This window comes from Pagrus major, chromosome 20 (assembly GCF_040436345.1).
Source record: "Pagrus major chromosome 20, Pma_NU_1.0".
In the NCBI taxonomy this organism is placed as follows: domain Eukaryota; kingdom Metazoa; phylum Chordata; class Actinopteri; order Spariformes; family Sparidae; genus Pagrus; species Pagrus major.
Genome location: NC_133234.1, coordinates 12,248,654 through 12,275,574, shown reverse-complemented (window position 1 = coordinate 12,275,574; position 26,921 = coordinate 12,248,654). Strand labels below are relative to the sequence as shown.

At 41.0% G+C, this 26,921-nt stretch overlaps 1 protein-coding gene across 1 annotated transcript in view; it reads right to left on the bottom strand.

Moving 5' to 3' along the window:
- Window positions 1–26,700, bottom strand: part of LOC141015688 (SH3 and multiple ankyrin repeat domains protein 1-like) — a 31,322-nt gene extending 4,622 nt beyond the window's left edge. The window contains exons 1-23 of the mRNA XM_073489838.1: window positions 26,218–26,700; window positions 21,389–21,592; window positions 18,842–18,913; window positions 18,641–18,749; window positions 18,329–18,480; window positions 17,759–17,926; window positions 16,954–16,995; window positions 16,184–16,300; window positions 15,999–16,076; window positions 15,504–15,570; window positions 15,101–15,276; window positions 14,843–14,973; window positions 12,983–13,122; window positions 12,426–12,539; window positions 11,734–11,812; window positions 5,334–5,416; window positions 5,035–5,159; window positions 2,748–2,883; window positions 2,488–2,568; window positions 1,806–1,832; window positions 1,654–1,710; window positions 1,369–1,487; window positions 58–181 (exon numbers count right to left, since the gene is read on the bottom strand). Of these exons, the coding sequence (XP_073345939.1) occupies window positions 58–181; window positions 1,369–1,487; window positions 1,654–1,710; window positions 1,806–1,832; window positions 2,488–2,568; window positions 2,748–2,883; window positions 5,035–5,159; window positions 5,334–5,416; window positions 11,734–11,812; window positions 12,426–12,539; window positions 12,983–13,122; window positions 14,843–14,973; window positions 15,101–15,276; window positions 15,504–15,570; window positions 15,999–16,076; window positions 16,184–16,300; window positions 16,954–16,995; window positions 17,759–17,926; window positions 18,329–18,480; window positions 18,641–18,749; window positions 18,842–18,913; window positions 21,389–21,592; window positions 26,218–26,700 (2,884 nt within the window). The remainder of the gene's footprint in view (window positions 1–57; window positions 182–1,368; window positions 1,488–1,653; window positions 1,711–1,805; window positions 1,833–2,487; window positions 2,569–2,747; window positions 2,884–5,034; window positions 5,160–5,333; window positions 5,417–11,733; window positions 11,813–12,425; window positions 12,540–12,982; window positions 13,123–14,842; window positions 14,974–15,100; window positions 15,277–15,503; window positions 15,571–15,998; window positions 16,077–16,183; window positions 16,301–16,953; window positions 16,996–17,758; window positions 17,927–18,328; window positions 18,481–18,640; window positions 18,750–18,841; window positions 18,914–21,388; window positions 21,593–26,217) is intronic.
- Window positions 26,701–26,921: the final 221 nt, after the last annotated feature.

Here is a 26,921-nt window from a genome sequence, read left to right as displayed (position 1 = left end):
AAAGTTAAACCAGACACTCACATATTGAACAGGCAGAAATCTTTCCTTGACAATTACCAATAGATTTTTGACGCATCATGACTGCATGCTGACCATGGCCTGGTTGAAAATGAGCTTGATTGTAGACAAAACCTGGTCCGTGCTGCACCATACTCACTGTCGGCTGCTGCTCATAGGGCTGCTTCAGGGGTCGAAAAACATTTTGAAAAGGGAGCAAAGGAGAATTTGCAAAGAAGGAGGGAGTAAAGACAGAAGACATTTATTCAGATATGATCAAGTCAAACTGCTGTTTTCACTATCATTAATAAATGGTTAATTTTTAATGAATTATACTTAGTTAATAGACTGTTTGACTGTCAAATGATGTATGCAAGGTTTATAAACATGATTTGCAACTTCCAAATGACCATCCAAATAATGTTTAAAAATGAACTACACAGTATTTATTAACCATTGACAAAGCATTATAAACACCAATTGCAACTTTACAATAAACAACTGCTTAATAAATGGTTTATGAAGCATTTCATTGTTTGTTAAGAGTCAAATAACTATGAACTAAAGTTTAATTAATTCTAAGTTTACCATTCAAAGGTGCAGTATGTAAGAATTGGCCACCTATTGGGTTAGGGTTATTCATACTTAAAACAAATAGGGGGCAGCATAGTTAGCGCAGTTAGCTGTGTAGCACGTGGGTCTATAAGCTGACTTGAGTATGCCTCGATTGTGAGCTCAGAGTAATAGTGGAGTGTTGGTGTCAACATAGCTAGCACAGGAGCCTTGGACCGTCGGGGCTAGCTTGTTAACATGCTAACTTCAGTAGGTGTCTCTGCAACACAACACACAAGACCAAATTGATATAACATGAAATAACACCTGTTGATAATCTTAGTAAGTTTTTTTATGTTTTAAAGTAAAATGCTTACATATCACAACTTTAATAATGATGGTTATTATAAAGTGTTACCAAAGAACCAGTCAGTCGCAGTATAGTGTATCAGGAAAAACAGCGTAGATGAATGGACACAACCTGCCTTGCATTTAAACGTGTTTTGGTGTGGGTGGTCCATTGTCAATCATTTTCTTTAAAGTGCAGTGAGGGCAGGAGAACACATAGAGCTAAAAAAAAGCTAAAGCTGGTTATCGATAGGAATCTTTTTTTTTTTTTGCAAGCATTAGTCACATCCATGACTAAATATGTGCTACATCCTGAAACAGCAGAGAAGCTCTGTTGTACTGTATATGTGAATCTGGTCCAGAACTGTGCAGTGTTTGCTAATATTTTGCAGATAAATCAGAAATCTAAAAAGCCAGCAGAACCAAAACTTATGGCAACGACAATCATTTCCTTCCAATTCCCAGCTGTACCTCATTGGAGTTGGGAACAATACTCTTGCTCCGGTCCCTCTTGCCTCCATGACCCCTCTGGCCCTGGTTGTCTGATGTAATAGTGTGTTGGGCAGCAGCCAAGATCTCATCCAGTTTATCTAAAACATAGACCGAGCATGGGCAGGGCAGAGAAGAAATGTAGAGAGGTAGTGGGAGGGAGCAGAAAATAAAGACAGAAACATGAAAAGGAGGATTTCATTGAGCCCCAAGGTTTAAAAACACCCTTTTTACAGTATGACAAGAGCGGTGAGAGTGATTTCTTACTTAGTGCCATCTGATAAACTGTCCTCTTCTTATCAGGACCCTGAGAGGAGTCGTATTCTGAAAATGGAGGAGAAAAAGAACAGCATCAAACAGGCTGACTTTTAATTAAAGCTCAGGGGCTGATGGGGGTAATGATAAAGGCTGATATTCACCTGCTTTCTTTTTCCACGGAGACGCAGCTGTGGCATACATAATTCGGGAAACAGAAATTAGGTGTGACTAGAACTGCTGTGTTGTCATGTGTATTGAGCAGATGAAAGGATGAAATACATACTCCGACACATGTGATGGTGTGAATACTGATGTGATGAGAGGGATGGTGATGGGGGACGGAAATGATAATGAGAGCACACAAATCCATGATTCTCCCACCTTTGTCCACTGTATGCAGCAGGAGAAAGAGAAAAACAAACAGCAGTTTGTGACTGATGGCAACAGACAAGTATCATTTTACAACACACAATTGCTTTTGTATCCCCTAACCGTTTAATTATCACATTTGTTCTTCACAGAGAATATCAAAAGTGCAAATGAATCAAAGAGCTCCTTCCCCATCAAACTATTGCTAATGAAAGAAAAAATGAAATCACACCTATACTGGATCATTTTCTTGGCTCTCTGCATCAACTCAGTTAATATTTAATGCTGTGTTTCCCTAATAGTGCTATGGTGCTGTACCGTAATGCTGCAGAGGACTGCCAACCCTGAAAAGCCCCCCCCCCCCCGACAAAAACAGTGGGGGACTCAAATCTAATTTATTTTTTACGTCTTCCCAGATCTCCCCTCCCCTCTTTATTCTCTGCATTCTGTCCTTTGTCCCCTCTTTCATCTTACCCATGTCTTCCAGCTCTGATGTCATTGACTTGGAGCGCAGGGCAATGGCAGGAGGAGTCAGTCTTTTAGTCTGCTGCGGGGCTGCCAAGGGAAGCCAGCCAAATACAGACTTAATGTTTAGTATTCTCGTATAAACATACAGTCACCAATGACGACCACATTGCAACAGGCTCTAAGAGTGAAGTAAACATGCAATCAGCTTTATCGTCACATCATAAACATACGATGGAAATGACATACAGGGAAAATGTGACTCTTACCTCTCTTTCGAGCAGTGTCCTCCAGCTCAGGGTTTCGAGCAACCATCACAACTTTCACCATGAGGCTGTTGCCGCCCTGTCGGATCATGTTGACCACCTGCCGGTGGCCAACCTTCACCACATTCTGGCCGTTCACCTGACAGACACGAAGACGCAGAAGAGCTAAATGAGCTGATGTGTTGCATCAATTTAAATGAAACAATTAACAAAACAGTTAATGAAGGTCTTCATGTGACCACTGGTTCACTTTGGTAGTGCAGCTTTCCCATGTTTGGCAGATGTTTTCTTACATTTAGCTTCAAACATACTGCACATAATTTTTTTTGTGTTTTGAATGTGTGCAGCACCAATTCAGGCAGCGACTACAGTAAAACAAAAAGGCTTGGGCAGCTACATAAGTGACTCATATTAGGTTGAATACTAATTAGAAGTATGTGTCAGCTTTAAAAGAGGTCTGACAATCACCATTTTTAGAACTGAGTTTTCAAGCCAACATACTGGGACCTTTAAAGGTACAAAATGGCCAGACGTTAGCTCTGTCGATGAACAACACCAAGTACAAGAACCTCTCAGCAACTCTGAAATGCACTACATATAAAATACAGAATATACTTTGTAAAAAAATGATCAAAACCTCAATCCTAAAAAACATCATGTGCCAGATTTTTGTGCCTGTTATTCAGGTGCAGATGTGACGCAAACTCATGTTCTGCATGTAACAAGCAGATGCACTAGGCTGGAGTTGCAGTTTGCATACACATTTAAGGAAGAATCACACAAATAATATAAGACCTTTTAAAAGGGTTTAATATTTATATATTCCACTGGATTTCCTGAGGTCAAGCTATTTTGTGGCTGTCAGTTTTGCAGGGAGGCATAAACATCGCACAGATGGGAGTCACAAGGAAGGTTGTGGTAGGAAAAAAAACATGCATTAAATATAAGCTTGAACACGACTAAAAACTGATTATTTGATACAAAAAATAAGAAATTTGGCTGTTATTAATTATCTTATTATTATTATTATCTTTAACACAAAGAAAAGAATAGAAGGATGTTGTAGTTTGTGTTCAAAAACTTGAAATTGAACTTGACCATCAGTGAACTGTAAAATCACTCCAGGCTACAACTAAGCTTTTGTGTGTGTTTGGCTACATTTACCTCAGCATTAAAATCAAAATGGTCATCATCTCCACATCCTCATAGTTCATGTTCTTTTTGTTCAAATGAACGTGTTTATTGCCTCCGAATATATTGATAATTAGGTAGAAACGGAATAACAATTGGGCTTATTGTCAAGTGAGCTTTCACATGCAAGGAATTTGCGTTGGTATATGGGTGCACATAAATAAAAATAGAGAAAATATTTAAACAATAAACACAAAAAGAAGTACTACAAGTCAAGAGGGATAAATAAAAAATTGACAATAATATATGAAAAGATATTAGAAAAACAGCGTGTATAAAATGACCGTTATTTAAATGATAGAGCTGTACAGTCTTCTACAGGAATGTGCAAAAATACTGACATGGGGATACGCCCCGCTATCAGTCCAGATTAGAAACCCATAACTTCCAACTATAATTTAAGTGTAGATTTTTTTGCAATAATGCTGACAAACCAACCAACCAACCAACCAACAAATGTAAACGAGTGAATAAATAACCTCCTTGGCGGAGCTAACTATCCTTATGAGCTCTCCTTCACTCGCATCTGGAGGTTCAGTACCAGGAAAAAAGACAGCGTATATTTTTGCCATTTTCTGAGATGTGGCCCTATGTGTTTTATTAAATTGGTATTTCCTGCAAGGTTATTGTGTTGTAATGTGTGTCTGTTGTCCACCCTGCAGATATCATTGATCTGTGATGTTCAGTTCAGTCCATCCTATAGGATCCTTTGTAATGAAGTTTAGTTTTTTGTTGTACCCACTTCTCTGCAGCCTGTCTGGTCTATGTCTTCTTAATTTCCTACAATTTCCAGAATGAGTTTTGACACTCTCAGTGGAATATGACTGCACTTGCTGCAATCGATACTGGGGAAATCACTAGTAAAATTTGAATCCTTCACTCAAAATGCTATATTAGATCCTTGTTAATGATGCCTTATTGTCTTTGTTATCTTGGAGTTCTTCCTGTGTGGTTTGTGAATCATCCTAACTCTAAAAGGAAACAGTTATTGACTTGCTGCAAATATGAAATATACAACACCCAACAACAACGTCGACCCAGAAATGTAAGGCGCATCAGTTTTTTTTGTGTATTAGTCCAAAACACATCTCGTCCTCACCTCGATGAGGAAATCCCCCATCCTCAGGCCCGCCCTCCAGGCCACACCCCCCTCATCGACAGATTCCAGGTACTGCAGCGCGGGGAACGCTGGCGTCGGAGTGAACTCCTCTATGGGAGTCTGAGCTGCAAAGGACAAGACGAGAAGGATGAGCATGAGGGGACACAGATAACGAGGACATGGGTTGGAAAATGAGGGCAGGGATAGAGAGATTAAACAGAGAGAAAAAAGAGCATTTGAGACTGAAAAAATCTGTAGAGACAGAAAAATATGAGATTAATTTTGCAGAAAAGACTCACCTTTGGCTCCCCTAAGCACAAAGCCAAAGCCCTCATTGTCTTTCTTCTGTAGGAGCACTGTCTTCTCCTTAATGATGTAGTCACTTTGAGAGAGTAAAGAGGGAGCAGAGGGGAAGTGGAAAGGGGGAGACAGAGAGAGACGGGGAGAAAGAGACAGAGAGAGCCATATGACTTCTATAGCAACAGAAAAGTCTTATTGTCATGCAAATAAAGCATTTTCTGAATGTGGAAAACAGCTATACTGCATCACATTATGAAATCACACTGCAGCAAAAGGTAGGTTGGCTTGAGAATGTCATACAAAAAGCACCGGTGCACAAAAAGGGTTGATGGCAGGGATACAGTTAGTGTCACAATGGGACGAAGTGGATATGAGATGACGTTCCATACTACGGACTTATCCAGCTAGAGCTGACAAGCACTGGGCCGGGGGGAACGGCACATTAGAAAAATGTGCACATACACTTCACTGATAATGGAAACTTCCAAATGCACCTAAATCGCTGCATTAGCTTTCACCGCCTCTGGCAGCTTTTGCAAGGATACTGCTTTACCGACTCCAGCGCACCACTACCGGTCATACATGACACTTCAAATTATGTACAAGAAGAACTCGGCCTCTAATCTCCCTACACAAACAGCTCCTTTTGCTCAAAGTCTGCAGCCTGGGGAGGGCAAGAACAGCGATCACAGACATTGGTGATGCAATCTTATTATGAGACTGTTGGAGTAGTGTAACAGCTGGCCCAGCAAGCTCCTTCATTATTCTATTACATTGTCTGGGACATTTGGCCAAGCTGCTTTACAACCCTTTCTCTAATATAGGACTGGTTAAATGGACTCCACACTGCCACACACAGCCACATCTCATGACTCATTTCTGGACTTGACTTTCTAACAATGTCAATTCACCCTGGTTCTGTGAGAGAGCCCGGGGCTCGAGCAGAGCTGTATGATTTAAGAGGAATTCCAGATATTTCTTTCCAGGGCAGCTCATTTCAGTGTTAGTTTGTGCTCCTCAGCTCAACTCAAGCTGACACTTGACAAATCAAAGTATTTGATTTCCTGGAAGGGCTGAACAGTGTGTGTACACGACAAGTAGCCTGTTGGAAGAAACGTCTTTATTTACAGTGAAAGCTTGAGTGCCATTCAATGCAGTAATAATGCTCAAGGACATAATTTCCACTGGGAATATAGTTTTTTGCCCCTCCCCCTTTTAAATGGGAAGTTTGGGTGAATCGTGCAAATGTAAATAACACTTTTTGGCTCTGAGTTAATGGTTTCAGGCATCACATTTACATTCAGACTGCACACAAATTAGGTCTCCTTCACTTGAGTCATCATACCCTAAATCCCAAACCATGCTGCTATATCCAACTTTAACTTTCTGTAATCTAGTGTCACAAAGCCAGCTGTGTCAGTGCTGGAGAAAAGTTCTCATTCTGGTATGAAAGATAAAGGCGTTCTGGCATGTTAGTATTTCATTTAACCAATGCAAATCATCTTGGGTGGCGTTGAGCCCAGGATGCAATGATGGTGCCCCATCTAAATCACAGCAAAAGAAAAGGTAAGAGCTGCTAGCTTGTTTAAGTTTGTACCATTAGCAACCAGGTTAGGGTAACTTGCCATTTACAGCATGTAGGTTGCTATATCTAAGAGGTTGTTGTTTCCCATAGCGACAGGGATTTTGATAATGCAGAAAGGAGGAGAATGCAGACTGAAATAGTCGGCAAATGACAGGCTTATACCCACAGTCCACATCCGGTGAGTCAGACTCTGTAACCTAAACACGACCATTTCATTGGCTGCCTGGCAATACGGTCTGCAGCCAAGCATCCATCAGGGTAGCTTGGACGTGTAACAACTAAGAAAAAAAATCAATGTATCATTTAAAAATGCCAACATTTTTGATTTACATTTAAGTTTTCAAGGCAGAAGATTTGATTTTTTTTAATGCCTGGCAGACAAGCCCCTCCGACTTCATTCTGCCTTCGCCGTCTCCTGAAACACCCATGTGTATACTGGCACTAAAATAACAATAACAGTGTAATATTATATTCCACACTGTCTCTTACAGTACAGAGCTGGCAATGTTTTGTGTATTTATTCCGGCAGAGCATGTAATAAAGTTTGGCTGTGGAATCACAGAGGTCCAGCAGAATCATGAGCGTTGGCCTACGAGCCTGAAGATCCAGACTTTCGACACCAAGCCATAACTTTAGCACTGAACAGACGATCGCTAGTTTCCCCTACTGAGGTCCGTCCCTTGTGTGTTCTCCATCAATGTTAGTGTTTCGCCAACGCACAGCCGCCTTCCAGCCATCTGCTCCTCACACCTCATTCCTTTTTCTCTCACCCTGTCCTCCACCATGCCTTCCTTCTCTGAGGATCAAAGTAACACGGAGTGGGTGGACGGATCCATCGGGCTCTTCATCCAGCCACTTCTACAAGGGGGGAAACACGGCCTGCGTTGGTCCTCCAGGTGGTTCTAAGTTGCGTCACAGAAACACCTGATTTCCTTTTACAGACTTTTTTATTCAATTCGTCTGTCACCACATTGACCACCATCACCTGGCCAATTAGGGACACTAAAAGCGCAAACGTCCCTGGTTAATCTGTGTTGGCCAGTAGGACACACTCTCTCTAAACTGGCTGCAGTGAAGCTAGAAGCCTACTAGAGACCCGAGTTATTATGTACCCTCCTGAGTCATCCTCTCTTCTATCCACAATTACTGAGATAAAAGGCAGCTTTTTAACCATTCATCTGCTGAATGAACATGCAGATAGGCTGGCTATGTGGGGACAATCCCCACACACCACAAGTGAAGCACTTGATGTCAGTGACACACACTGTGGATGGGGATGGACATACGTATACGCAAATGTATGTACAGGAGAGATACTCCCACAGCAATCAAGCACTATGACGTATACACTCATATGTGAAGACCACATATATATTTTATTCGGTGTATACAGTCGCATGCACACACACATAAACACAAATGCATGCACACACACAGGCATGCACAGAAATGACCGGTATCTTAAATCAGAGCTTGAGAGGAGCTGATAAACCGCACTCTTGCCACTTATTCACTTTCATCTGTCTGTACAGTCAAAATACCTCACATATTTAATGATACAATGAGACACATTAAAAAAACGGGATGTGACAGCAGCCTTTTTAAAGGAACAGGAAAAAATGGGAAGTCCTGGTGAATGAAAAATATCTGCTTAAAGAAATCATGACTCAAAGAGAATGAAATACACCCACACTGTCTGACTGAAATGCATCAATATGTGCTCCCTTTCATGCACTAACACACACGCACACAGCGTTCAGAGACACACGGGAGGAAGACACAGAAATAAACATGCTGCAGAGTCTCCATTCAATAGCCACTTCCGTCCCACAGATATTCACATGCATAGGAAAAATACAAATTTAAGACACGCGCACACTCTGAGACACACGCACGCACAGAATACATAGCTTATTAGTCTGTCTTTGAAAAGGCACGGCCTCTCAATAGCATCATCTACCTCTCCCCTCTCTCCATTGTCCTCTCCTCACATCCATAGCCAGCCAATGAATGAGGAAACAGCCGCTACCTGTAAATGAACCACACGCTCCTGTTTCTGGGGCCCAGTGACGGCCACGAAGAAGAGAGGGAGAGAGAGAAATCTCTCTCTCCGCATCCCCCCATTGCCATGTCCCCCCCTCCTCTCTCGCGCGCGCTCTCCACCACCTCCTCCTCCTCCCCTCCTCCCTCCTCCTCCTCCCGGTCTTCCAGCGAGAGCTCAGCCGTGGAGAGCCGCGAGAGTGGAGGAGAGAGAGCGAGAGAGGTGGGGAACGAGAGAGACAGCGTGTTAGTCTGAGCCCCGCATACTTAAGATGAGGGGAAGACAATGTGAAGGAAAGAAAAAAAAGAGAATACCAGCGATTATCACAACAGGGAGAGGGTGGATGGTGTGTGTGTGAGAGCTGGTACATGACAGGAAGAGGGTTTGGTTGCAAAATAGGGGGAGATGGAGAGCTGGATTGGCGGGGTGGGGATGCGGGGGATGGGTATAAACGTAAAGCGACACAGGGAGAGACAGCGCATTTGCACATCCACTGACTGCTGTATCACAGATATACTAACAGCTGATTCTCACCCTGGATTTACTCTCTCACACACACATTTGCAAACTTTCCCCCCTCCCTCCCATATCTGCCTCCTCTCCTCTAAAGCAGAGCTGTCATCACCACACAGCCTGACAAACACTCTTCCTCTTCTCTGAAATAGTAATTGACATTCTCCCTGCAGTGAGGGAACATGCTCCGGATCACCTTGCTCTTAATTGAGCACCACTTCACCACGGTGCTGCAATTACGCTTAACCAACTTAGCACAGGTAATACAACCCCAGTGGCAGCTTTTTTCCATTTAGAACACGAGCGCAGCTGCATTAAAGTGAAAGCCTTTTTTGAATGACAGTGAGGGCTGCTCAGCACAAGGGTAATGTCAGCTACAATGTGTAAGAGGCTGTAAAACCCCCCAGGGTGGCGATTGGTAAGTCCTTCTCACAAGCCCGGGGACCTAACCAACACTTGGTGTTTCATCCTCCTCATGACTCATCAGCAGGATGATGTATGTACACGCAAAGACACACACAGGCATATCCACACGCACACTAACTCTCAAACAAACATGCATAGCTTCATAATACACAGTTGCAGCTGCCCAGGGCTGAGCTGCAGCTTCACACAGATGCCACACAGGAGGAGAAGTAACCCCCCTCCTCTACCTTTCATTATGGCATTATTGTGTTCAGTGTAAACAAGCAAGCAGAGGGGAGAGAGAGGCATGTGGATGGAGGTATCGGGGAGACAAGTGCATTTGTCTGGTGGAGCCAAAAAGGGGCAGAGCTGAAAATGACATGGCTGCTCTTTGTGCTTTCAGCGCTGACGTTTTCATGTGGGGAAACAATAGAGAACGAGCGCTGTTCAGGATCAGCAGAAAACAGACACATACAGCACACAGGAAGACATGAAAGCACAACATGCACACACATACACACACTCAAGAGCGTCCTGTTACCTGCAAAATAAGAGCGTGTCAACTATTTCCATCACCCTGACTGGCCTCGCAGTCTTATCTTACAGTAATAAACCAGCGAGCAGACAGTTCAGTTGCTGCCCACACTATGTGACAATCCACAGCTATATAAGACGCTGCAGCCAATCAGGTTTATTTTAGTTTTATTAGTCCATCTATTTTTTAAACTGGTATCCTGTGCAGGGTTACGAGGGGCTGAGGCCTGCCCCAGCATGCATTGGTACAGAAGTCTGGGACAGTGTGACACACACACTTTTTCAGTAATTCAGACTTTCCAGTTGACTGTAGTGGAGACACTTCCTGTGAACAGGATGTCACCATTAAACTTCCCCAGTTAATTACTTACATTAAGACAATAATGTTTTGTTTCATAGGTTTTCTGTTATTTTATGTTCAAATAAACAAATGAGGCAAACTAATTAAATACATTAATTTGCACACATTTCCAGAACAGAAATCTAAACATTGGATGAAGCCAGGCTCAAAATTCTTGTTTCATGTTGTTGAAAGGTTTTTACAGAGGTAACACTGGTAATCCCTTTACATCACTCCATGGAATAGAATATACTGTCTACATAAAAAAGGCATAAAAAGGGATTTTCTTGCCACGTTTTTAGCAATAAATGTAATATAAATCAGGTTATAAATGATAAATGAACAAACTCCTCTATAAAAACCATCAGAATATACATAGGAATACAACTGGAAACGTTGGTATATGTACGTGCTACTAAAGTGGAGATTTCTGGTTCGGATTATGAGGAAACAGCCTTTAAAATTCCATTCACTTTTAGACAAAAGATGGTAGACAGGATACAAATTTTATAAAACAGTACGTTTTCTGATTTTAACGTTAACATTTGCTAGCGTTGGCGATGTTAAAGTTAGCTCGTGAATGTGATGCACTACAGTATGCTGGCCGCATACTCTAACTAAGAGATTTTTATGTTTTTTCCACAAACTGGCAAGTACCAAGACTGTTGTTCGCTGTTGAAACAGATATATCACCTGATACCAATAGTGTTACACTATTGGCTGACAAATATTGTTAGAAGCTGGAACCAACCACAATTCTTACACAGACTATTAATTCACAATCTCAAAGGAAAAGAAATACTTCTATTTTACACCTTTCTACAAGCTCTGTTGATGTATTTTTGGAAGTTTTAACCTGTAGTGTCTCCCCTTGAACGCAGCACGCTCATTTTACTGCAGGACTGACTCTCTGCCAACTCTTTGCCCCAACGTACTTATCAACTGATCACATGTTGGAAGGGTCACAGCAACTTTTCTTACCTGGGGCCATCGGTGCCGTCATAGGCTCCGACAGTGACGTTACGGAAAAGCTTCCTCTTGGCTTTCTCGCTGCGTGTCTCTGCAAGGCATAAGCAGGCAAAACACATGCTTGATTTAAACCTTCAGCTTCTGTCATGACACCTCTCTGTCTTTTTGCACAAGTGTTGTGTCTTCAGCGCGGCACACAAATGAATCAAATATATTAACATCCTGTTTGTTTGTCTTCTGTGTGGCATATGGTTTGCTTGCTGCGTGAACAATGCAGCTGTGAAAATGGGAGGAAAGTGAGTGTCTGTACTGTACATGTGCCACTGTCTGTTGCAAAAGGGGCCTGCTGGTAAGCATGAGTGTGGCATGTGCTGGGTGTTACAGTGACTTAAAGGATAATTCCAGCCTGAGGGAGTGTGTAACCCATTTTTCAGCATGGCCTTTATCTAATCCATGTGTTAGTGTGTATGATTGTTATGTGTCTTACTAACCCACCTCTTGACATTGTTCCCTCACAACCATTAACACTGTCAATTGATGAATAATGATTAAATGAGAAAAACGGTACATTAAATAATTAAAATATAACTTCCTTCAAAATCAGTCTTTCAACAGATTATCACAAAATCATAATGGAATAAAACAGGCTAGAAATTTGCCGTGGACAGAACAATATTTTCAGACTACCACTGGTTTTGTCTCACCTGTTCGATTGTCTTTGGTAAAACCAGCCACCTCTTCCACACAGTCTGAGGGAAACCAGCCAGTGCGACCTTTCACTGTTCCTTCCCAGTATCCTCCCTCACCTACACTTAACACTGAGACAGACCGATAAACAGACGAATAGAGGGACAAACAGACAGACATAGAAAGGTGGACAGAATTTAATTTGGATCATAAATCCACTCACAAACACTGTTTTATATCATTCTCTCAGCCTTTCTTGTTTACCTTAAGCTACCTTTTTTATAACAACATTCTCCACTGAGAATAAATAGGAGCATGTATTGCTTTGCGATGACTGGATGTGTCTGCTGGCGCTTGTCATTTCTCTTGTTTACAATCCTCTCTTAGATACAGCCGCTTACATATTTTCCTGCATCTGCACTAGAAGTATCTCTGCATCACACCAAATTATCTGTAGTTGAGAACGTTCAGCTTATTATCTTTCAAACAACATGATTCCAGTGCCAGCAGTGCATTTTTGATAACAGTGATTAAATCTTGTCAGGCAGATTTATAAATCTAGACTCTATCTCACCTTTAACTTTGTCCCCTTTGCTAAGTGAGAGCTCTCTGTCTCCACTGGCAGAGTGGCCACGAGTGGCCACATAAACCCGCCCTGGCACTGCACTGTACATACGCTTCATCTGACCTCCCCCACTGCCTGCTGAGGTCGCACTACAGAGGGCGAAGGAGAGAGAGAGAGAGAGAGAGAGAGAGAGAGAGAGAGAGAGAGAGAGAGAGACACTTACAAAACCGTGATAAGACTGTGTGGAAAAACAAGTGAGACAAAGTGAGACGACATACAGATTGTAAGGCTACTTCAGAGGCAGTCAGTAGTTGAGTCATACTAATCAGATCAGTCATCATACCAACAGTAAGAAAACATGCTGCAATCTTGTTTCTACTTACAGTGTCTTGCATTCAATGCATATTGTACGTCAGGTATTTAGAAAGTGCTAACAATATTATTTGTTTTAGGATGACTTTTAGGAAGAAGTTGAGTCCAAACGAATATTATGTTTGGCAGACGGGGTTTCCTCCGTCGAACAATGGGCTGCTAAGATGGCATGAGGAGCAGCATTCGAAAAGATGTCCTATAAACAGTTTGAAAGATTAGATTAGGAAATGGGCCATATTCAGTGTCTTAACCTACAGTATGCATGGACATAAAATGACTTTTTTTTTTCTTCCTTGTCTTGTGATGGTTTGTTTGTTTGAGTTTTGTCTTGTTTTAAATATATGTGTGTCTACTGCATATGATGAAGCCAAGGCCAGTTGTGTGTGTGTGTGGTGATGATGAGCTGTGGGGTTTAAGGTGAGGCTTTGTATAAACAGTATATTTTATATCTTATTTATATTTATAACACTGTACATGAATTAGTGTAATGAGTTATGTACTGATGTGAAATAATGTACAGTATGTGGAGGTAGATGTCTATCACACTGCGACTTCATAACCTCACGTGCCAGATGGTTTGTTTCACAGAAGGGATTGCCACGTGATGTGATCTAATGAATCTTGCAGGAATCTGCAAGAATATATCTGTACTATTGCACAGACATTCATAGTTCTTAGATGGTGCATCCTTTTTCTTTACTCATGTCAAGGTTAATATAAATTAAATTTGTCCAATATTTTGGTTTATGACAAAATATTTGTAAGAAATAATTTCATCCCCATCAGCCTCAGCTGCACCTCAGCATGTAAATATTTGCCCTTATAAGCATGTTAGCATTTAGCTCAAAGTACCACTTTACAGCCTCACAAAGCTGCTAGCATGGCTGTAGACCATTGTAAACTGTAATTTCAAAGTGTAGCCTGACTAATACCTGATTTCCTGGGCTGATGAAGATTCCGATATTAAGGAGTAAAAAAGTTTTAAATTGAAATATTGGTCAATACATTTTTTGCAATAATCCCCAAAAATGTGGTTAACAAACACAATTGTGACAAAGATATGTAACAAAGCAGAATATTTTACAGTTTAACAATGAACCCTATTGTCTAAATTGACACAAGCGCACCAAAAAAGTAAACTTCAAGGGGAATGTACCCCTAATACCTTTTTTGAATTATAATCTCTGACATATCAGTCGGGCTCTATTTCAAAGCTGTCAGCTGGGCAACTGCACCAGTTTGACATTTTTCAAACTTCTTCCAGGCCATGACTTGCTCCTCCATATCTGTTACTTGCAGGACAACAATATCAATCCACACCACTCTTAAAATATATGACATTTTGCAGTTTAAAATAGTACATAGTATGCAACAGGGACACAAATAGTAATGTTCAGCAATACAGATGATGGTAACTGGAGATCAACGAAGGCTGTTAGTGGATGGCCCTGAAGGAGCTGATCAGAAACATCACTATTCCTCTTTGAATGTACTTACCCCTGTCTGCCCCTAGGCTGCCGGTGCCTTTCCTCTGTATCACTTTGACCTCCTCTCCCTCTGGAAGGGGAGCGAGTACGAGTTCTGGGGCTGCTGGAGCTTCTCATGCCTATGGAGGCCCTGCGCTGGCCCTGCAGAAACACACAAAATCAAAGCTGATCCTGTAACTCACTATAACTAAAAGTCTGAGAAAGCAAGAAAGCATATGTAATATCACAAACATCAGCAGATCGGTATCCACCTAATGGTCCTCAGTACCTGTCCTGGGTTGGGATTGGTTGCAGCCTTGTTGGGCGGGGCCAGAGGGTCAGACTGGGACATGGTGTTATCACTGTTAGCACGCAGGAGTGGGTGGGAATGAAGTGAGGGGAGAGGCAGGGTGTGGGCGCTCTCTTTTCGCTTGGGAACATACTTTGGCGATTCCAAAAAGGGCACTGAAGATGGGGGTGTGAGATTCACGGGTGAGGGTTCAGAGGTGATGAGTAAGAAGGAGTAAGACGTGAGGAAGGGCAGAGGGGTTTGATGTGACGGGGTGAAATGGAGGGAGAAGTTAGGCAGATTGTTAGGGAAAAGAAGGGAGACTGTCAGGGCAAATACATGATCGATTCAAAGAAAAGCAGATGTTGGGAACCGATTGAGACAGTCTGGCATGAAAGCTTACCTATATCAGAGTCTTTGTGGTTTTTGATGATTTCCCCGAGTTCAAAGTGACCAGACATTATAGCTAGCTGCAAACACAAAAAACAAAATGAGATCCAATTGTTCTAGCTATTGTAATTACATCTATTTCTTGTTTTATTGTGTTGTCTCCTTTTTCTCTTTGCAAATGCAATATAACTAGTAGTATAGACAAGTAGTTGTTGTTTTCATTGTATCAACCACCACTGAATGATGAAAATCTCAGGCAGAAATGCTTACGGGCGCTGTAATGTTTAAAAGTTTTGTTCACATTATGTTTAGTCACGTTTGTCAACTTCATTTCTCACTCTCTGACTCTCTCCCGGAAAGTTACAGCAACTGCAACGCACTGTTACCGTAAATAAAATGACAGATTTTTCTATGCAAGTACACAACTCAGCAAAATATAAACCAAAGTTTGAGATGTGATAGATGTTTAAATGCAGAAATGTTACATATCATATCTTTAAACATTTACCTGAAAAGGGGTCTGACCATGTTTGTTCTTTGCCTCCTTATTTGCTCCCCTGTACAGAAGAACGCGGACACAGCTTTCCTGATCATTCAAAGAGGGAGAGTGATCGGTTAACACCTTTAGACTAAAAACAGCATAATAATTATGGTAATAATAGTTTCATGTGAGGGATCTGTTTCCATACTTGCCTTGTTGTACAGGGCAGAAATGTGAAGTGCAGTGTTCCCTGAGGCATTTTGAGAAGCGGTGTCTGCCCCATAAAACAGCAGATGCTCCAAGTGCTGGGCGAAGCCATTCTGGCACGCCTTTCAATGTCAAGAGAGTGAAAGAAATATCCACAAATTGTCAGAGACAATTTAAAGTGAAGAGGGAGATTTCACACAGGACTGTTCCAGTACAATAGAAAATTGGAGAGGATGAAAGATATTGCAGGGCAGATTCAGAGAGAAAGAAAGGGAAATAATATGTCTTACATCCACATTTAGATCCATAATTATTCTTACAGAAAAACAGGTCAGAGCCAATTACATTGCACCATTGTGGAAAAGAAAGGCAACAAAAAACATTAAGACAACAGCAACAAGCTTTCAGCAGCCTGTGAGGTTTCCTCATATTTTTCTGCGGGGACTAAAATATCACAAGATATGTACAAAGTAAAGAAAGAAAACACAGAGCACGGCAAAACCAAAATAAAATACCATGACAACCAGCTCGCAGCACAAACGCAAATTTACCAGAATGTCACAGAGACATAATGTAGGCAATGCACCCATATCTACAGTAAGAAAGAGGTAATATCCAAAGCTCTTTCTGAACTGGTCTCAGCTTAAGATGAGAGCAGGTTTAAAGAAACTGTGTGGTCACTTCAGTTTATCTACATTTTGTATCAAATCACGATCCTCAGCGCCTTTGCCTCTGAAAGGCCATTGGGATGATGAGATGGGAGGATGAAGGGTACCTTATGTATTTCTTCCATTCCAAACTCCTCTTCATCCCTGTGCTATGGAAAGAGAGAAGGAGGGGAGGAAGGAGAGAGAATGAGGAGACGAGTGAGGAAGGCACAGAGGAGAAGGAGGAGTGAGAAAATGCTGAGAGAGGCTGAGGGCGATGGTACATGACATCAACCACAGAGATAAGACAGGAGACGTCGGTGCATTGCTTAAGTATACACAATGAGAGTCAAAGACCAGAGATGCTTAAAGGATAATTTCACCCATAAATGAAAATTTAGTCATTATCTGCTCACCCACATGCCGATGGAAAGGTGGGTGAAGCTTTGTAGTCCACAAAACATTATTGTAGCTTCACAGCAAGAAAAGCATTGCAGTATTCTCCTAAACAACTGAAGTAAATAGGGTCTTGTTTGGTAATTTCAATACCAAACAATGTGTAAATAATTGAATGTGTAAATAATGTCTCTTCCAATCAATTTGGCATCTCTGGGATTCCAGAGACTTGGATTATGCCAGACGAGCTGTATGGAGCCATTTTATGTTCTTTTCATTTGTTTTTTTATTTTTCAACTTCAGTTGTTCAGAAGAATATTGCAACTATGTTTGTTTGTGAAGCTCCAGGAATGTTTTGCGGACTATGAAACTTCACCAGACTTTCCATCTGCATGGCGGTGAGTAGATAATGACTGCACTTTCACTTTTGTGGGAACTTATCCTTTAACGTAAAAATATGGAAGGAAACCATGGATAGACGGACAGAGTTGTATTTGAGGAGTTCATTATAAAAAATCTTAAACTGTCCATTGATACCTGATGGGACTCGTCCCAGCCGTTCTCGTCCCTCGTCCCCAGCCACGCCCTGTAGTACAGCAAGGTCTCGCAGCAGGTAGTGTCGCCCCCTGTCAGTACAGTGTGGTACAGCGGGGTCAGGCCACAGCGGTCTTTGTAGTTTGGAGATGCTCCGAGGGACAGGAGAACCTGGTAAGACAAAAGAAAAGCATGTGGGTGTACATATTCTGTCTGTATATGTAGACCTGTAAACAGGGCTTTGATATGGGGTCTTTGAAAGCAACATGAGACAGGTACCAAAGCTCCAAAAAGGCCTCTGTTCCCTATCGCAAGAACATTGTTCAAAGAAAAGAAGCAGCAGTCACAACTTGAAACTAACTCAGTATCTAAGGCATTGTGAAACACTTCTCACCATCTTTAAATATCATGACCACCCACATTTGATGCAGCATTTACAATGGTCATTTATTCACTTCTACATTATTATATAACATGTTAATGTGAGTATGTGTGTCCTTGTAATACCTTTATAATCATTTCGTCCTACTTGAGTGTGTCTGCAAGCATGTGATTTTAATTCAAAGTCCTTACCAGCAGCCCAGCATGATTGTGAGCCCGAACAGCTTTGTGCAGCGCTGTCAAACCGTCTCTGTTTCTAAAATCCAAATGAGCGCCGCCCTGAACCAGCACCCTGACGCCTTCCACTGGCAGGCCTGACTGCACAGCCACAGAGAGGGGGGTCTCTGACCCACAGAAGGGGGTGTAGGTCAGGGAAGATTGCAGGGAGAAAGGTGAAAGTTAAAATTCACCCTTACAGAATTTCATATCATCAAAACCACTTCTAAGAATGAAGCCATATACCTCTTCAAAAGGATAATTTCCACAGTGGGAGTACAAACTCACCTCCACTGTCAGGGTCATGAAAATTTGGATCGAGACCTTTCTCGAGGACTTTCAACATTTTGTCTACTGTTCCAGCCTGAACATAATCCAGGAACTTCTTCATACTGGCCTAGAGAGGAGTAGAGGAGGAAAAAATGGATGTCAGCGAGTAGAAATTAGTACTGTGCACCAGCAGTGTTCAATGGACGTGAGAAGATTTACCTTTGTGCTGAGTTTGGAGAGAGCCTTTTCATCCAGATTTGTCTGTTTATAAACTCTGGTTTTGTACCTAAACTGTGGACCGGAAAAAGATACGTGTGAAATGATTGGTGATTCATCACACTGCTACACAGCTCAGTTTATCAGTGACAGCATACAGAGGAGAAGTAACAAAACTAGTTACTACTTGTGCTGTAAATCTGTACTTTAGCTGGTGTTTTACAATATGAACAATCCTCTTTTTTAAAGCACAGAGGCAAAGTTAGAAATCAAATCATTTTTTGTTCATACAATGCTGGCTTGTGCTTTTTGAGCAAACACTTGTATTGAGTTAATTTCAGCATTGCAGCTCTAAAGCACAAAAAGCACTATTACTCTTGTTAACTACAGCTAAACTCTCTCCACTGTTTCCAGAATTCACTCTCCCACTCAAAGACTTTGGAGCAGCTCCATGATTAATTTCTTTACAATACTGAGTCAGATTTTAATTGTCTGTTTTTTGGGTAAAGCTTGATCGCATGTAAAGCCGAACTGGTTGAACATGCCACTAAAATACAGATGGATTCCGAATAAAATAAGGTGCATGCAGCATTATTTTGTCTGGTTTGATAAGGTAATGTAGGTAAAATTCCTATGTGAATAGTTGCCAGTCATTTTTCAAAATGTATATTTGACATAAAGCTTTTATCTATAGATAGTGTCAGTGTCAATATACATTTCTTGATATGTAAATTGTGTATGTGGGAGCAAAGAAGACTGGCAGGAAAAGAGACTTAATGGTGATTATTTATTCGTCGTTAAATCTCTTTTAACAACTAAATTTGGTATCTAGAACAGTTTGTCCATCTCAAATACTGTATACATTACACTGTATACAATACCCTACATTTCATAATATAATGGACTCACTCAAAATATATCCTATTCCAGGCAATTTTGACACCTATACCATGGTTTATTGGAGGAACCATCTTGACCAGAACAAAAAATGCGTGTTTAAATATTAAAATGTAAAATAATTAAACAATGTCTGGGCAGCTGTATTTCACAGTGTTCTCATGTGGTGGTCTAAATGTTTCACAGCCTTCTCTCTCCTGCCAGGAATAAAAATCAGGGGGTGAAATGAAATTTTTTTTCTGGCATTTAAATATACTCCAGAGAATCAGTCACATTAAGTCGTAAACATAACATCCTTCAAAAGATGAGTAAATTGATTTCAGGTGGGTTCGCCTTCCACTTCCTCTCTGAGTGGGTGTCAGCGTCAATGGGAACCACCTGACTGGATGTGCTGTCTTCACATCAGTGCTGTACAAACTGAACCACATACTGCACCTCAGACAGCCAGAGAGCAGCTATTTCAAGCCAGAGGCGCATTTGGCGTGGAAAAAGGAGAACATGTAGCCGAATACTGACAATAAAAAATTACAACGTGCTTGTTAGTAAGTGGTGTACACATTAAGAACTAACAGTATCCAGAAACGACTATAAACCAGTGGTTCAATTCAAGCATTACAGTGATTCAAACTGGCATTACTCATGTTATAAATACATGCACTAATGGAGCTGTGAGATACATTCTGCTGTGGAGCAGAATTTAGTTACAAGGCCTCATCAGTACGCAGACATGTCCTCATCTGGAACCTCGCCAAGAATGTAAACACTCTGGTTTGAAGCCAAAGCGCAGGATACTCTTTCAGCCCCACCCGGCTCATCAACATTTAGTAGCTGGACCACCAGAGGGCACTGTGAGATAATCTTATCACAGCATGACAACTTCATATTGATGTCATCTCACAGTCCACGTCCTCAAAAAGTGGGGAAATGTAATTCAGTTTGTAGGTTACATAATGTAGAAAATACAATTAAATCCATGGTGGATGTTATTTTTGGGGAGGTTTGATTACATTTCATTTACTGTGTTGAACGTGGGAATTCTAATTTAAAAAAACCCTAATCCTTGTGTAATTTATCAGCAATTGTAGAACAATCCCTATTGGTTTTACTTAGTTATGAGCTATTAAGTTTTGAAAGTGTCTTAATGTCATCAAACTACAGGAGCTGCAAAAGAGTAAAAAAGTACATTTGCATCTGTAACAGCTGCTGCTGAACTTTTTTGTTAAAGCAGTATTTTCTTCAAGAGAATATCTAGAGAATTATTCAATACCTACAAAAACACGCAAAAAATGTCTACATGATACAAATATCTATACAGAGTGCTTTCAGCCAGGGCAGTGGTGACCACTCAGAAAAATAAGGTCATGTCCTATATATTTTCTAGGAATTTGGGTGGTTGTAGCATCACCTTTTGGATAGTTTATAGGCTAATTTGTAGTATTTCTTAGACTTAATACATGTAATTCTGTCAACTCTTGGGCCAACAAATAAATAAATCAAGTATATCCCCATCAGACTGTGGTGGAGTGTTCTTGGCAGTGTGGAGAAGTCTTTAGAAGACTTCTTTAGCATCTGGTCAAAATTTTCTGGGGGGTTGTTGCTGCTACTGGCATACTTGGACACTGAGTCACTTTCACATCATTTCTGCCTCCATACCTCCAGGTAAGGCACCCCTTTCTCAAAGGACTGTGAGTAGTCTCGCAGAGCACGCTCCTCCTCCAGGAACTTGGCATCCCGTCCATCTCCAGCCGGCTGGAAGAGGCCGTAGTTGTAGGCGTCCCACAACGACTCGGTGAGGGAGCAGATGATCTGCTGCTTAGCGATCCACACTGTGCAGTCCAGGTCAAACTGGAGACACCTCTGGCAGACACACAGAGACCACAGGGAGGCGTGGAGGTCAGAGGCCTCAAAGGTGGAGATGTAGTAATGTTTCTCTTGTCTACACCTGCTCTGGAGGCAGAAATTATACCACACTGAAAATACTCCACAACAAGTAAAACTGCTGCATTCTGAACCATATCTAGGTAAAAATATTAAAGCATTACCAGCTAATTGTACTTAAAGCATAAAAAGTAAAAGTACTAGTTCTCCACTAAAATGTTCCCCGTCAGTGTTTTACTATAAAACATGATGATTTGGATTAATATTACTGTTGCATTCATGTGTATGTTGCATTTTATTGCTACAGATGTTGAAGCTAATTTTGAATTCTACTGCTGGGTAGTTTAACAGCAATGCATCATATTCTATAAGATCATATGTTTGCAGTGTCGTGTGAAAAGTGAACAAAAACAACTCTGCTTTCAGCTTTGTGACGCTGCATTTTTTCAACTAATCCAAGAGGGTTAAAATATAATTTTTTTTTGTTTAATAAGAGTGAGAATTTTCTCAACCCAACAAAGGAACACTTAATCCTTCAGTTTATTACAAACTTTCACATTCAAAACCAATTACTACATTTGGAGCTACATGGTTTGTACTGGAAATGAAGGGCATGAAAAACTGTAATCTGAATGAGATGTTTCTGATAACTTAAGCTTCTCAGACAAATATAGTGGAATAAAAAGTACAATATTTGCCTCTGAATTGCAGTTGAGTTGAAGTATTAAGCTGCTTAAAATGGAGTTTGTACTCATGTTTTTGAGTAAATGTACTAGTAGTGTAGTTTTCAGAGACCAAGTTAAAAAACAAAAAATGGGTACTTTAATGTGAACGTTTACAGCAAGGTTTTTGGGTTATCTGGAACAACAGGGACACTGTTTCTAGAATGTTGTTGCTGTTGAAATTTTTAAGAAATTTTGCGATGCTTTGAGCAACCCAGATAAACCTCTATACCTCCATATTGGTGTCTATATTGATAAGCACAACTATCTATACTGTTAGATTTCACTAAAGGTAAAAGGAAATATACAGTATATACATATATATATACATATATATATATATATACATATATATATATTGTAAACTTGAAGGGAGTTTCAATATATGTTATGTATGTTATGTTAAAATTATCTTTTTTATCCAACCATACTAACAGTCACAGAATCAAGAAGGGCAGCAGATGAGCCAAGTAGCTTATTGGCTGTAGGTTAAGGGATCATGTAAGCGAGCTAATGTTAGCTTAGCCAATCTAGAAAAGTAAGTTAACCTACTATGGAGGCTAATTGCAATTTAGCTTCACGTGTAAGACTTGAATGCTGTACCTAAGTACATTTTTGATTATACATGAGTATTTCCATTATATGCTACTTCATACTTCTGCTTCACGTCCGGTGTACTGTAATATTGTTGTTTATACTCATTATAGCTCAACATTATAGCTAGCTAGCCACATGCATAGTCTCAGTTGCAGGTTATTTTGTAATACCTTGATATATGATAAAATACTCTCTACATCAACAGCTAGAAGATTAAAAAAGCTGCTGACATGTTCAATAATATTAAACCATACGCATACGCCTAATGAGGTGATGGACTTCACCTTGATACTTTAAAGTAAATTTTGGTGATAATACTTCTGTATGTGTATTTGTATTGTAGTATTGCTACTTATCCAGAAGTAAACCGTCTATATACATCGTACTTTTTAGCCTTGTTTTTATAATTGTTTCTCTGATCTTAGTCTATCTAAGGTTTTTCTTGTATGTAATCTGTACATACACGTAATTATATTAATACACACAATTTCAGCAACATTAAGTCAGTTTGGTTAATACAGTAATTAAGGTGATTTGGTTATTATGGGTTAATAATGTTGCATGAGGGTTTTAACATCAGATGGTGAATGATGAATGCATGAGAATGTGGTGTGTGCAGAATATGAATACATTACTTCTAAATAATTAATCATTTGCCAAATTCATGGAAATAAGATGCATCTACTGTATTTTCACACCACTTTTTCTCTTAGCCCCTATTGAAGAAGTAAAGATTCTATACTGGGATAAATATTTCCCTTTAGTTACTGTCCTCTTTGATCTCTGCATGCATAATATCAGATTTGCACCACCATCCAGAACAGAAAGAACCAGTCTGGAGAGAAAAGCTCCTTTGCCTCTTACTGTATGTCTGTGTGTGATACACCAGAGGCTCACAGGCCAAGATGAAAAAATACCTCAGATCTATTATGTGTCTGTGGTATGCCTAACTAGATTTCACAGTGATTTGTGCACTGCCCATTTCCTCATATTATTCCATTTTCTTGCATTTCCACAGGAAGGCCATCTCGTTTTTGTGCTTTTCTTATTAGAGTATGGAGCCGGAGGACACAGCTGACCGGTAGCGGGGCTTTAACAGCAGGGCTGAGTGGTCTGAATGAGATGTATGCTCTGTGCTATTGTTCCATTTCAGAGAACTGTAAGTAAAATTGCACAGCTCAGCACACTTCCATGTCCTCTCTGCATCCCCCCTGGAGCCCCCCACTCCCCCCACAGCCCCCCACCACTAGGTTGCACTATTTGATAGTGTAGCCAACTCTATTGGCATGGCAACCGGTTCATTAGTGAAGGCAGGCACCCGTTGCCGTAGCAATGTCTTGGTGGTCCCTGGGAGGTAAACCACATGATGAGGAGTGTGTGTGTGTGTGTGTGTGTGTGTGTTGTGTGTGTGTGCACGCAAATGAATTGAGTTGTAAAGTATGTGTGTTTGTGCGTTCTTATGGGAGTGTAAGAGTGCATATACTTCTGTGTCTGTGTGTGTGTGTGTGTGTGTGTGTGTGTGTGTGTGTGTGTTTAAGAAAGAGATCGAGTGGCCAATCCCTGGGAGAGGAGTCTAATGTAATGTATACTGTATATTACTGTGACACTTCACCATTGTTCTGTTTTATACAATCAAGGATTTTCAGAGATCTTTCTGGCACTACTTGTCCCCACTCAGGAGAGTTATTTAGACCTTCACTGTGCAGTAATTTGGTTTATGTAAATTCATATATCTTCTTCTTTGCTTACTCACTCCCCAACTCTCTCTTCACAGCATTCATTTCCTCTCTGGCTCTCTTTAACTAGCTCCTGATATTTACCCCCCTACTCTTCATCTCCCTTTAATTCAGCTCAATAACAGTTCTGCTCCGAGGTTTGGTTGGTGCGGAGTGTTTGTCAGTGGTGTGCAGAGCACAAAATGATGCCTGTGGTTGAGACCTAACAGCAACACTGATGCCTTTCACATATTTCTTCCTTTCCAGCGTCACTCACTTCCCCAGCTCTCCCCAAACTCATTAAAAACCTATTAGATAATTAGCAATTACTGTTATATTGAGGGCAGATTAGCTGACATGTAGAACAATCGGTATGTTCAGGGAGTTGAAAATGGAGAAGGAAAGATAGGAGGAGGGGTTACAGTGGTGCACCCATTCTCACCTGGATATGATGTGTGTGGGCTGGACAATTCTCACCTGCCACCATCGTACAGCTGAGAGCTGCTGGAAGTGTGAATTGATACTAACTTCAGTTCTGGAAACTAATTATGACCATGCCCGACCTAAGGCAGATGCTTGTATGGTGTTGTTGACTGAAAAAGCCTGCCCTCGCAGGATGCTCAACACAAGTCAAGCTCTGTATTTTCTCCTACTACGTTTTGGGACTCATCCCTGGGCTCTTGGGACGAGTGGAATGAAAATGCTTTGAAGTAAGAGATTTAACTGTTTGGTCATTTGACACAGGTGTAGAGTCAACACTGCTGCAAAATTACTGTTTTAAATCTTTACAGGATGGTTGGGTTTAGAAGGGAAACGGTATGAGTTTGTGTATTTTCAGCTTCCGCCTGGAGAGTTAGAACAAGTTAAAAAACAAAGTGAATGTGGGGTTTAAAAAAATAGAGGATGAACACAGCAACCAAGTGCCTGCCTGACATGCTTGCTGTAGGGCCTCAAATGGGAAAAGTGGGGACCAGAACCCTTTTGTGGTTGTATTCTTATCAGACCTCTGTTGACCAATGTTTGAAAACTGCCACAAATCTATATACCAGCATACAGTATGTTTTAGAATAACACATTAAATACAACAATAAACCCTGCCATTACAAAAATGGTCTTAACAAGTTTACTTTTGTCTGTACTTGCACAAAGATCAGATCAGTAAATGCAAAATGCATTACTGCCTTAACATTGTAAAGTAGCCTAAGCTATTATATCATTACTTTTTTAAATTCTGTTTGTCGGATTAAAGCTATCTCTCTCCGAGGCAGTAATACCAGAGAGACTTGGCTTGAACTACTTCCTCATTTGGAAAGACCTACAGTCAGTGCCCTGTTTGCGAGGGAGACTTTTTTTAAACATAGATTCTTAGACTTTTAAATGTTACGATAATGACTGTTCATTCTTTTAAATGTTAGATATGAGAAACTGACCTTTGTGCTACATTATTTTTGTCTGCCTCAACTTTTCCTCATTTTTGGAATGGATTTTTTCAAATGTAGGTGTCTTTGTTTCATGACATTTTTTTGTATTATATCTGGCCATAGTGTTTTTGATGCGAACATGCACCTACTGTTTGTTTGATATCAGGAATTCCAATGCGGAACACCATCATGGTCAGGAAAGTGTCCTCCAGCGGAACCATCGTGGTCATGCTGCGCTCCATGAGAGCTCGTCTCTTCTGCAGCGCATTCAGGCCTGGGTGATGAGGCTGCTGATTGGCTGCGATGAGATTATGCTGTTGCTTATGCAGCGGGGCTTGATTGGTCATGTATGCGATGCCCCGGTTGCCCAGGTTACCCGGCCTCAGTGGCCGGTCTGCTCTCTGTCTACCGACCACAATGGCTGCTGGTTTCACCACCTCACCACCTTTCCCTTCCCAGGGTGGTCGTCCTCCGGTCATTTCCCTCTCCTCCAGACCCTCTAACCCTCCATCCTCCGTGTCACGTCCACCTTCTCCTTCTCTGTTTTCTCCTCCCTGCTCCTCTTCCTCCTCGTCATCCTCCCCATCTTTGTCATCCTGACCGGGATAAAAGTGCTCGTTATTTCCCAGCATCCTTTGCGGTGCAGGAGTCACTGCAGAGAGGGCTCAGTGACATAGCTGTCATGGAGACAAAACATGGCTATCCCATGTGACTGGCTTCATCCTTAGAAACATGCTGTGGGAAACAGGCAGAGAAGGGAGTAAACTTTGGTCATTTAACTTTTATCATTTCATTGAAAGAGTGAACAATTCTATTATTATTCTATTCAAGCAGAATAAGAATGTGTATTTCA